This window comes from Misgurnus anguillicaudatus, chromosome 25 (genome assembly GCF_027580225.2).
Source record: "Misgurnus anguillicaudatus chromosome 25, ASM2758022v2, whole genome shotgun sequence".
NCBI lineage: Eukaryota > Metazoa > Chordata > Actinopteri > Cypriniformes > Cobitidae > Misgurnus > Misgurnus anguillicaudatus.
Genome location: NC_073361.2, coordinates 7,464,458 through 7,476,460, shown reverse-complemented (window position 1 = coordinate 7,476,460; position 12,003 = coordinate 7,464,458). Strand labels below are relative to the sequence as shown.

General features: G+C 36.9%; 1 protein-coding gene across 3 annotated transcripts in view; it reads left to right on the top strand.

Moving 5' to 3' along the window:
- plod2 (procollagen-lysine, 2-oxoglutarate 5-dioxygenase 2) overlaps nt 1–11,462 on the top strand; it is a 62,318-nt gene extending 50,856 nt beyond the window's left edge. For 2 of the 3 annotated variants that reach the window (XM_073863575.1, XM_073863574.1), the window contains exons 13-20: nt 540–681; nt 1,408–1,470; nt 2,541–2,654; nt 2,906–2,971; nt 3,449–3,553; nt 3,850–3,996; nt 9,141–9,266; nt 10,201–11,462. In XM_073863575.1, the coding sequence (XP_073719676.1) occupies nt 540–681; nt 1,408–1,470; nt 2,541–2,654; nt 2,906–2,971; nt 3,449–3,553; nt 3,850–3,996; nt 9,141–9,266; nt 10,201–10,356 (919 nt within the window). In that variant the 3' untranslated portion in view covers nt 10,357–11,462. The remainder of the gene's footprint in view (nt 1–539; nt 682–1,407; nt 1,471–2,540; nt 2,655–2,905; nt 2,972–3,448; nt 3,554–3,849; nt 3,997–9,140; nt 9,267–10,200) is intronic. The other variant, XM_073863576.1, reaches the window with a different exon arrangement.
- Nucleotides 11,463–12,003: the final 541 nt, after the last annotated feature.

Here is a 12,003-nt window from a genome sequence, read left to right as displayed (position 1 = left end):
ATTGTTGCGGAGGATGAGAACATTTTTCTTGGACACATTTTATTCCTTATTATTGTCTGTACATTTAACAATGATCACCAAGTACAACATGTTTCTTTACTGTAAATGTTTAAAGTATAACATGCACTGAAGCTTTTTATTTTTTAGAATTTTAATTATAAATATTTCCAAGTCAAAGAACCCAAATCCAGTCATGGACACATTGCGGTAATGAAAATGTTCTCCTTAAATGTGGAAAAAACAACAAAATTGGTTTTTATGATGTCATTTGAAATCATGTGCAAAATAGTACGTGAAGAGATGCTTGTAACCGTATGTTTCTTATTTTGATAGCATTTACTTTATCAAAATGTTTCATGACACCTCATAAGTCTAATTTCACGAGAATCACCCACATGCTGTAGACATGATTCATGATTTCCAAAACTTAAAAAAATGGATTTCTTTTAGGATCACAACATTATAATTATAAAGGATTCTTATATGCACATTTCAAGCATAATGCACGTCCTGACCCGACTTCTCTCTTGTGATAACAGCGGTGTGTGGAATATCCCCTTCATGGCCCATATCTACCTGATAAAGGGCCAAACGCTGAGGAATGAGCTGAACCAAAAGAATGTGTTTGTGTTGGAGAGGTTGGACCCTGACATGGCCATGTGCAGGAATGCCAGAGACCTGGTATGACTACTGTAACAAAGAGCTATACACTAGTACAGTACATAGTTTCATTAACCACATTATACAGTATCTAAATCAGCAAACAAAAATGTGGTTTTAGGTATATAATACAAGCCAACATGTAAATATTATTAAAATGTCTTTTTATGTAAGCTTTGTTTTAGAGATAAATGATGCATTTACTTCTAAAGTAAATATGTTAATCTATACAAGTTTGTATATGACGTTAGATTTTTCAATGCTTTTAAACATCTGCTGCTCTTTTGTGACCAGGATGTAACTGGCAAGTATTCAAAGTATATCAATGTGCTGTTTGTGTTAAAAGCATGACTTCTTTATTTCTTTATGGCAGCTGTGGTTCATTTACAGTTTCTTCATCATCCTCTTGTTACATCTATCACATGACCTTCATCCAATAGGAATGGGAATCTCTGGCTGGCTGCGATGTGGTCTAAAAACTAAAAAGCAATCCCACTAATAACTATGCTTTTTTTCTAAACGCTTAATGTCGACTAACTGCTCAGGACATCTTAAAGCTTCGCATAAGCTCCTTTCTGACCAAATTGGCCAACTAAAAACTAAATAAGGGATTTTTGCTGCGCAAGCATTTCTCAAGCGCTGCCCTGGAAAGATTTTATGTGGCAGGTCCATTTCTTTCCTTATTCTCTATGTGCATTGTACTTTCTCTCGTTATATATTTTACATGGTGCTTTTCCTTCATTTTAGACAGTACACAGAGAAAGAGAATCTCCTTCTCCGGAATCATTCCATATGCTCAGAGCCCCAAAGGTTCCTCTTGTTTTGATTATTACTTCCTTAAAATACAAATATTTGTTGTAAAGCAAGGCATCTCTTTTCCAAATGGTAAGCAAGAAATAATCCAGCCATAATACATTTAAAAAAATATTCAAATGACAATTTGCACTAACATTTAATATTTTATAATACAGTATATGTATTATAAAACAATATTAATGATATAATCTAGAGTATCTATGCTGATGGTTAAATTTCGTCCAGGGATGCATGAGGAAAAACCATAAATCTCTATTTTACTGTACATAGTTCAGTATATGATTATAATATGGTTTTTCTGTCCCAATAATGTAGATGCATGTCTCTGTAGGCTTTCAAATATTTATTTTGAAGCTTCAGTCATTCTGAAACGAACGCATCTCACCCAGACAGATGTGTGTTCAAATAAACAAGCCCATCCCTTTGGGAAGGTGATGCCGTTGTTTTCAGTTTGATAAGCTACATCTGCTCTCTGATGGAGTTAACCTGGAGAGAAAGCACCACATATTATACTGTATGCAGAACTTTAAAATCTTGCACCTTGAGTTAAGTGGTGGAAAGGCTTATGAAGGCAGTAATAAAGATCCCATGCATTATAGTAGCCCATTTCCCGCAGTAACATCTGGGTTTAAGAGCAATCCCCTCCCAAGCACAAAAAGCTTACCCTCATAAGCTCCTTGACTTATCTCAGCCTGGGCAACGAATCTAGCACCTGTTTAAATTCAACATTCGTGCTTACTTTTGACACGGTCAAGACTAAAAAGAAAGCCTAGACTGAGAGTAAGTCTGGATCTTAATCCTTGTCCCTGCTTCTAGAGTAGTAATCAGGAATGATGATTCCTGGAATTGCTTTATTCCCAAAAATTATCCATGTTCTGTTCCCACTCACAGACCTCCTCTACATCTTTTCACAGACTATTTGATTATTGGGGATTTCTTCTGAAACACTTGGAATAATCTGGAATAAATCAAATACTTGTTTTACATTGACAGTTTCCTTTGAATTGTTGGTTGTTTGTCATAAAGTTTGTAGGATCTCATCTTATTTTCTTTGTCCACTACAGGGAGTTTTCATGTACATTACAAATCGGCACGAGTTCGGAAGGCTTATTTCCACAGCCAACTATAACACATCTCATTTAAACAATGACTTGTGGCAAATATTTGAAAATCCACTGGTAAGTAACCAGATGACCGAATGTTTTCTGTAATACAAAAGCAGTCAGAATCCAGAAATTATTTTTATTAGACGGTACATTTGTCATTGATAATAAAGTAGAGTGCTGAACGAGTAAACGTGTGTTGACCTCCATCAGGCCTGGTCTTTGTCCATCTGTTGAATGAAAGCAGATGAAGTGAACAGTGTTTGGCCGGCACGCTGGGGAAATGACAAATACAGCTAAGACATAATCCTCTTTCTTTTTCACAGGACTGGAGAGAAAAATACATCCACGCCAACTACACACGGATTTTCACAGAAAACAACTTGGAGCAGGTACAAACAACCTTAAACATTATTATCAGATTAGACTTTTGTGCAGTAAGTAAACTAGACACGATATTTAACTTGAATCGTGTCATAATTACTAGTCCACCAGTAAGTGTTTTGTTGAGAGATAAGTAGACATTAACCATAAAAGTGATGCTGCTAACCACTTGCAAATTTGCTTGGTTTGGTCTGCCAGTGGTACCAGTTGGCAGAAGCTTCTTAAAGTTGTTGCTTTACGTGGCACTGTTTTTTTCTTTGCGCTGAAGCCAAGCACAGTGAAACTCCAATAAACCAAATTATTCTATCCCTAAAAGTGTTATAAGAGTTAGCATCACAGCCCCACACGCAGAACATTGATTTTATTTTTTATTTCCCTTTAAAAAAAAATTATATGCTGTTTAGCTGACTTGGAGTTATTAATGTGAAAATCGTGCTTGTACGAGGTGTCAGTGTGATATTAAGCTGCTGTTTATGTTTCTGCAGCCATGCCCAGATGTTTTCTGGTTCCCTGTGTTGACGGAGAAAGCCTGCGATGAGCTGGTGGAGGAGATGGAAAACTTTGGATCATGGTCTGGTGGAAAACACAAGGTCAGATAAACCTGCCGACTTCAAAACAGTCGGCACACTTTGCACAGGAATTGCTCAAATCCAAGACTCGAAAAGGAATATTATTCACCTAAAAAAGACAAAAAAACATCTGATTTGTGAATGAATCATTTGTAGTTAGATTTTTTAACTGAATCAAGCAGTTCATTAAAAAATAACTCCTTTATAGTCATGAAGGGTTTTCAAAAACAGACTGTGTTTATTGGTGGAACTCACTGTTTGTGTTATTTACTGATAACATTCGATGTTTATCACTGTTATTATGTGTTCATCCTCAGGACCAGCGGATCACTGGAGGCTATGAGAGTGTGCCGACGGACGACATACATATGAAACAGATTGATTTTGAAAATGAGTGGCTGCACTTTATCAGGGAATTCATCTCCCCTGTGAGTCTCAAGGTCTTCTCTGGCTATTACACCAAGGTGAGTTGATCTGTCTGGGTTTGAACCAAAGCTATAATCAGTTCTTAAATCATTACGTCTGAGCTTGTTTTGAGGTATATCCATCTCTTCTCCCCTTCTCTATATTTGTAGTCTCCATGGCATTTTATTCTTTACTGACTATGTTGAGAAAATGAAAAATGACAGGGCCATACCAATATGATTTTTTTTTTGCGTTGTGACCTTATTCATGACAATTTCACTTATAGGCCTATGTATCCCTTCCACGCATGGATTATGAGAGGCTAGGTAAAAAAAATCCAGTTTTTTTATGTGCACGCGAACATACACGGACGGCATTGGCGGCTCGTGTTTGCTCTTCCGAGGGGCGCAAAATGAGTGTCATGTGTGTTGCTTGTGTTTTCAAAATATGTGTTTGTTGTGTCATGTAAACCATGTGCATCACGTGTTTTGTTAAAATAAGTGCCTGCTGCACATGTGTCAAAACCGTTTATGATAAAAGAGACGCTCACGTTCACAAAATACACGCAAGACAGTAACAGTAAACTTTGATTATGCATGTGATTATGCGAGTATCTGACAAATGCGAGCGTCTCTTTTGTCATAAACCCTTTGGACGCGTCTGCAGCAGGCACTTATTTTGACAAGACACGTGATGCACATAGGTTCACTCGATTTTGGTATAGGCTGCCAGGTGGGAACACCTCCGAGGTGTGGTCTGATATTCTCTCGTTTTTTGCCACCTTTTAGACTGTGCTACCTTCGTGTTGTTGTACCTGTTGTACCTGAGGGTTAGGTGTGCCATTGCTTTGACATATGAAAAACATAAGACTCACCCTACATAAGACTCAACATAAGGTGAGTCTTATGTTTTGTATAGGAGGGCATAGCAAAATTGAGCAAGGTAACACAAAATGTCAAGCAATGGCACACCTAGTCTCAGCCTCAGACGTCACGCCCACAAACTGTTGGCTGAACGTCTGATGTTTTTCGTACACTTTTCTGGAAACCTTGTGAGAATGTTAAAGTCGTCTTTGATTGGTTGAAAAAAACGGATTTCCAGGAGACGCGAGTGTCGCGATTAGTTTCGGTCCCTGGAAAACAAAGCTGTGACGTTCCATTGAGGAAGAGAATCAGTCGTGTTCACGTGGATAATAATGAGCAGTTATCATGATCAGCTAAACATTGGATTTTCAAAAATATGCAAAGTTCGCGGCATCGACTCTCTAAAAGACGTCAAAGAGTTTTGCTTGAGGCAGTTAGTTGAGTCAAAAAGTTCAGTTCTCCTGAATTGCTTGTATGTGTTAAAAAGTGGAGAGATATGCTTCAAACAGACGTTTAACGGGAGCATCTCATTGGTGTGGCTGTTGATGAAGTGCACAACGTTGTTCTATGGTGAGTAATGTTGTTTATTTAGATGCTATTCGGTTGCGACTGGTTATTTAAAACCTGACTTGTTGCCAGCCGGCTCGTTATTGTGGGGAGTCCGAAACGTGACGCTAGATGAAACAAACTGTGATTGGTTGTTTGATATGTCGGTCAAACAGCTCGTGGGCGGGCTTTGTCCAGAAAAAGCAGCGAAAAACACCAGACCTTCAGTATTCTGGCTACGCGAGACTATGGCACACCTAACCCTCAGGTAAAGTCAATAATTGGGAAATTTAACAAAAATATGACTCCTTACTTAACGTTACAACTTTTTCATTCCTAAATAGCCTTTGGCCATCTTGGTTTAGAGAAAAAACAACTACAGTACACACCATATAGGCACCAGTGTTGGTCAAGTTACTTGAAAATAGTAATTAGTTATTGATTACTTCTACAAGAAAGTAATTAGTTACTTTACTAGTTACTTTACTAAGTTTCTTTTCACAAACATGATGGATGATCTGAATATGCTATAAAGCAACAAACCTTTCAGCCTAATTCTATTCATTCTGTATATTCCATCATCTAAAATTGAATCAAATGAAACCTCTTGACGCGCACTTATTCGTTGGTGTTATGACGTCGTTTTTTTAACGCTGCTAACAATATCTATATAGCCTACTGTCTACAAACATTAATAATATTAACATTACTATACATCGTTTAGAAGGTCTACGGGTTTAGCATCAGTGTATGGTCTCTGTTTTGAGATACAGAAGCATCATAAATGTAGTATTTTGTGACAGAAGTCCAGATGACGACATGCAAAATATAAACAGCACTTCTTACCTTTGTGTTGATATAACGATCACGAGTCGAATCCAGTCTGTTTTAGATGTGTGAATAACCCATGAAAACGGTCTAATACAATACATCCATGACCATTTTTATCCACAAATGCGTATAATCCATGAAATATAGATATACAATCTGTTGTTTACATCAAATTTCAATATACAATCTAATTTTAATATACAATCTGAGGACTATTTACGTCGTAACATTGTATGAGATGGAGACGCAGTGGTCATGTCAGCTGGGGGTTCAGGGTTTATTTCAGCAAGTTTCACAGTCCTGTGCCGGCTTGCTAGGTGTTTGCTCAGATTTGAGGTGGAATTTTTCGTTGTAGATAAAAGTTTTATTCCCACGGAGAATGTACAGCGGACGCCGATGTTTTTGTCACCTTTAACTGGGTTAAACTCAAAGTAATGTCAGTACTTCCAAGCATTAAACGCTGCATGGTCTTGTTCTCTTCAGCGCTCCATGTTGTCTCTTCATGTTCAACAACAAGGTTAAATCAAGGTTAAATAACGCAGTAACACAGCCTGCTTACGGAGAAGTAACAGTAATCTAATTACTTTAATTATAATCTAATTACTGTTTTTGCAATTGTAATCCCTTACTTTACTCGTTACTTGAAAAAAGAAATCGGATTACAGTAACGCGCTACTTCTAACGCGTTACTGCCCATCACTGATAGGCACCATATAGGATGATTCACAAGTGTCCCCAGTAGAGATTGCTGTGCAACTATTTCATCAAAACCACATGCACATGCAAGAAATGGCTTTTAAATAGCTGTCCACTGCAGTGGATTCCATGCATGAAAGATGGATACTTTGGATATATTTGTAATTCTCAAATTCATCTGTGATGTTCATAGACTCGCACAATAATACAGTACTGTACAGTACATCATGCTTGGACAAAATTGGTTAATTCCAGAGAACCATTGGAGCCCACTTCTGGAAAGAAACACCACATAAATCTTGAGAAATGTTGTTGATGTTGTTCCTATCACCAAATTACTTTCAAGCAGCCAAATTATGAGACACAATTGTCTTACCTATTTCAGGATTTCCACCAGGAGGGTGCTGCCCTTCAGAATACAGTAAGAAGGGTGTTTACTACTGAATGAAATTCACCCATTGCTTTTTAAATTAAGTTATTAATAGCATTCTGATTGCCAAAAACAAAAATCTGACCACAGCCCCATCCCACAATTTTGCTTGAGGTTTACAAATTCAGGGAATGTCACAAAGCAGAAACCCATAATTCAAGATACCAATTTCCATATTATTGGGAAACCATATTGTATATATAAATCCAATACAAAGTCAAAGAGAATATTTAACTTTTGCCATACCAAATTTGAGAAACATACTGAGCCAGAATAGATTTCCCGCATCTTAAATTTATTACAATTTTGTTAATTATACTACCGCTGTCATCTAAAAATAATACAAATTGTGTTCCTCATCCAAACCCCACTATTTCTCAGTCACATCAGTAAGTGTGTTGATGTACATTGCACATTAGCAGGATTTTAAAAGTCTTATGCTACCTACACATCAAATGCGGGGCATCGCATTACTCGCTTTAGATTACTCTTGGGATTTAACTTCGTGTCATGCAAATTTTTCATTCAAGTTGAATATTTTCAACTTGGGTGAAGACGCGTTTGAGGCGAATAGCATGTGGTTTCGCGGCAAACGCGCCACCCATATTGCATCATTCTCATCGCCCCACGCGAGGACGCGTCTGATCACGTCTTTGCGTTGACTTTGTATGTAATCTACTCGCGTAAATCATTGAACTCGCATCTGGTGTGAACCCACAGTTAGGGACAACTGCAACACTTCCTGAGAAGTGTCTGAGACTGATAGATCCCAACTGATCCTGTCTGAGAGTGATTGATCCCAACATGACTATGTCAAAAATGTTAGATCTTACAGATCCAAGGTTTAGATTCAGTTCAGTTGTTCTCACTTAGATATCTCTTCATCAGGAAAACATTTTTTTTTTGTTACTTAAAGATAGTCAACTCTGATGGGAGGTAACACTTCTACTCAACCATTAGGCAAATGCAGAGATCGAAGTGAAGGAGTGCAGGCCGGAGATCAGGAGATGAAGGGATGATAGAAATAGTTTATGGTTGACTTGAGTCATGGAATGTCTCTCTCTCCCTCTCTCGCTCTCACTCTCTCTTGCTTTCTTCCTCCCTCTCTCTCTCTCTCTCTCTCTCTCTCTTGCTCTCTTCCTTCTTCTCTCTCTCTCCCTCTCTTTTTTTGCTGTTCTTTGTAAAACCTTTCTATAATGTTCACTAGATAAGCACTGTTACTGTAGGTCTCTGGTTGATTTAACACATGGAATGTGAACTTGGCACCATGAATCAGCTTTTTGGGGTCATTCATTCAAAAAGGCAGTAAATAATGATAATAATAAAATAACTAAATGTATTACTCCTATTTGCAAAAATGTTAAGTAAGGGAAAATGTACAGATGGTTGTAATCACAGAATGAATACCAACAAGATGATCAGGTGGTCTTGTATCACCCTGAATGACTTCATTTTGTGCTAAAAACCTGCTTGATGTAAATTGTCCTGCTTAATACATGACTTCTTCCCCCAGGAGTAATTTATTCAACATTAAACATTGATTTGATATTTTATTAGCTAATTTGTAACTGTCCACTAAGAATTTTTTTTAGGATTTAAGCCAAGACACCAAGTTCAAACAAGACGAAGATGCCAGTTGTTTTAATGAGATGATTTGCATAAATAACAACTTCTGAACTTTCCAATCAGAATCAACCATTCCAGTATAATACAGCGCCATGTAACTGTAATATACTGTTTATCACATAACTAAAAAAAAAAATCATTGACCGTTCCAAACACACATCTGTTAAAGTTCTGTTGGATTTTGATTTTGCCTTCTGTTTTTTTTATTCAGGCCTATGCTGTTATGAATTTTGTGGTGAAGTATACTCCAGACAGACAAGCCTATCTGAGACCGCATCATGATTCATCAACAATTACTATTAATGTTGCTCTGAACAACAAAGGGTTGGACTTCCAGGTAAGCTTGCGTTGTAGGTTAAGTTACAGTGTTACGTGCAAATTCAAAATATGTGTTTTAAGCAGTGTTGGGGTTAACGCATTACAAGTAACGCGCATTACGTAATAATATTACTTTTCTGAAGTAACAAGTAAAGTAATGCATTACTTTTTAAATGTACACATTAATATTCAAGTTAATTTTCAGTTTAACTGATTCAATTTAAAAATAAAATGTACTGAATCAAACTGAACATATTAACGTACAATTTCGCACTCTGTGCACCCAAGCAGGAATAGTTTGAGTCAAAAACAGAGATGGCAGGCCAGAGCTTGACATTTTTGCGATCATAAAAAACACCTGCAATGCCTACAAGAGAGCAAGTAAGAAAAAGTCACGCAAAAGTAACTTAAAGTAACGTAAGCATTACTCTCCATGAAAAGTAACTAAGTTACGCAATTAGTTACTTTTTTGGGGAGTAACTTAATATTGTAATGCATTACATTTAAAAGTAACTTTTCCCAACACTGGTTTTGAGTGTCAGTGTGTGTGGCTAATCATGTCAAAATATGTGTTTGGTGCATCATGCGTCATGTCAAAAAACGAGCCTGCCGCACATGCGTCGAAAGGGTTTATATAAAAGAAATGCTCACGTTCATGAAATACAAGATACTAACTTAATCTTAGGTGTAATCAGAGTTTAGTGTTAAGCGAGTATCTGGCAAATGAGAGCATCTCTTTTTTCATAAACCCATTCAAAGCGTCTGCAGCAGGCATGTATTTTAACATGACACATGATGTCACTGGTTACGTGTATGTTGTGTGATGATTTTCGGGCATCCATTTTATGGCATACTACAAATAAAACAGCATCCCAGGAGATATTTATATATCAATGAATATAATCTTAACATGTGTTTAAACTCATGATTAAATACATTTTCTTCTGTTTTAGGGTGGAGGATGTCGATTTCACAGATATAACTGTTCCATAGAGTCTCCTAGAAAAGGCTGGAGTTTTATGCATCCGGGTAGACTCACACACCTCCATGAAGGACTACCAACCACCAGTGGCACACGCTACATTGCAGTGTCCTTCATAGATCCATAGGCATCCACCCACCCTGCTGAAAACCCATCCCAAACCAGCATGAGGTGGTTAGCTGGTCTGCCAGCCTGGCCAGTTAGACTGTTTTTGCTGGACATTTTAGGTGCTTAGGATTGATGACCCGACAAACCAGCTTTAAAAATCCAGAACCGGCAAGCCACCTCCAACTGGTTTAATCTTTTTTCTACAATAGGAATTTACGAGTCTTGTTTGTGTATTGTCATCTGTTTGGTTGCGTTTTTAGTTTTTATGTTTCGTGTGACTGTCGTGTGATCTTCAAAAACATTACTACTGTCGAGAGAAATGGAAAAAATGCTGATTATAAGAAGTTTATTGAAGGTCTCTGTACACATACACACACGCAGACAGACATACAAACCATAGTGAGAGATTTGACTGTAATTTTACTGTAACTTTGGCCACACATCAGGTGATGTCAGTAACTTTATTTAAACTGGTTTGGGGTGATTAGTGTTCACACTCATTCATAATTGCTGCCTTTAGGTCTTCCTGGGAAGTTCCCTCTTATACATTCGGAAATTATTATGACATGATGTGCATTCAAGTAATTTCAGTTGGAAATAAAACAGATGTTTACAGCCTGACTAACAAGATTGGTGCTAGCACAACAACATTTATTTTAGGAATGGTCACATCTTCTGCTACCAAAGATAATAATGGAGAACATAATATTTGTTATGCACCTTGACACCTCAGTTGTTGGAGTAATGTTTCATGACTTTGCAACATGCAACATTTTGGTGGCATTCATCTACGCAAATACAATCATTCTGACGTGACTTGAACGTACCAATAATTTTACTTTTAGCCACCACACCCCCTGAAAAGTGAAAGGGCATAGTTGAATTGGATGAATTCAGGTTTATTTTCGGTTGGTAAGAAGGACCTCTTTGTTAATGTACTGTAAAAATAAATATGTATATGAAGTTGTTAGTGGCGATGCAATAACATGCTTTCAACTGTTCTTCTGTGCAGTGCCTGATCATATGTTTACAAAAATAACATTATTGCTAGAGTTACATGACTTTTCCAGCAACAATGAAGTGTGGATATATTGGATATAGAGTTTGACCAACTTCAACAAAGATTTATACAAAAAGCATTTGTAACTGTGTATGTTTGCACAACAAAGAAGTACGGGATTTAAAATGAATCCTGTTTAGGTTTTTTTAAGACAAATTCTTGTTGAAGTGTTTTATTGTAAAATACAAAGAAAATGTATTTTATACTGAGAATGATGTTAAATGTTTTACTTAATATGTGTCATCCAGGTCAATCTCTTAACTTATTTTTAAATCTCTGAAATAATAAAACATGTTTTGAAAGATGTTTTTTTGTCTTCACTTGACAATGATAGCTTTGTGTTGAAAACCGTTAATGACAAAATGTTGAATTTTGCATGAAAAATAGGCTACAATTTAGTTATGCAGAACAGATTATGTTAGTTTCACTGGCATTAGATATTAAAATTCCACAGAAACGTTGTGAAATCACATTTAGCTTACCAGTCATGCAAAGCACATTATTTTATGCAATTTCACCAGATGAGAGATTAAAATTGGGAACAGTCCAATAATTTAACCACAGAGTCTTTAAAATATACTGCAGCTTTAGAAAAATACAGACACA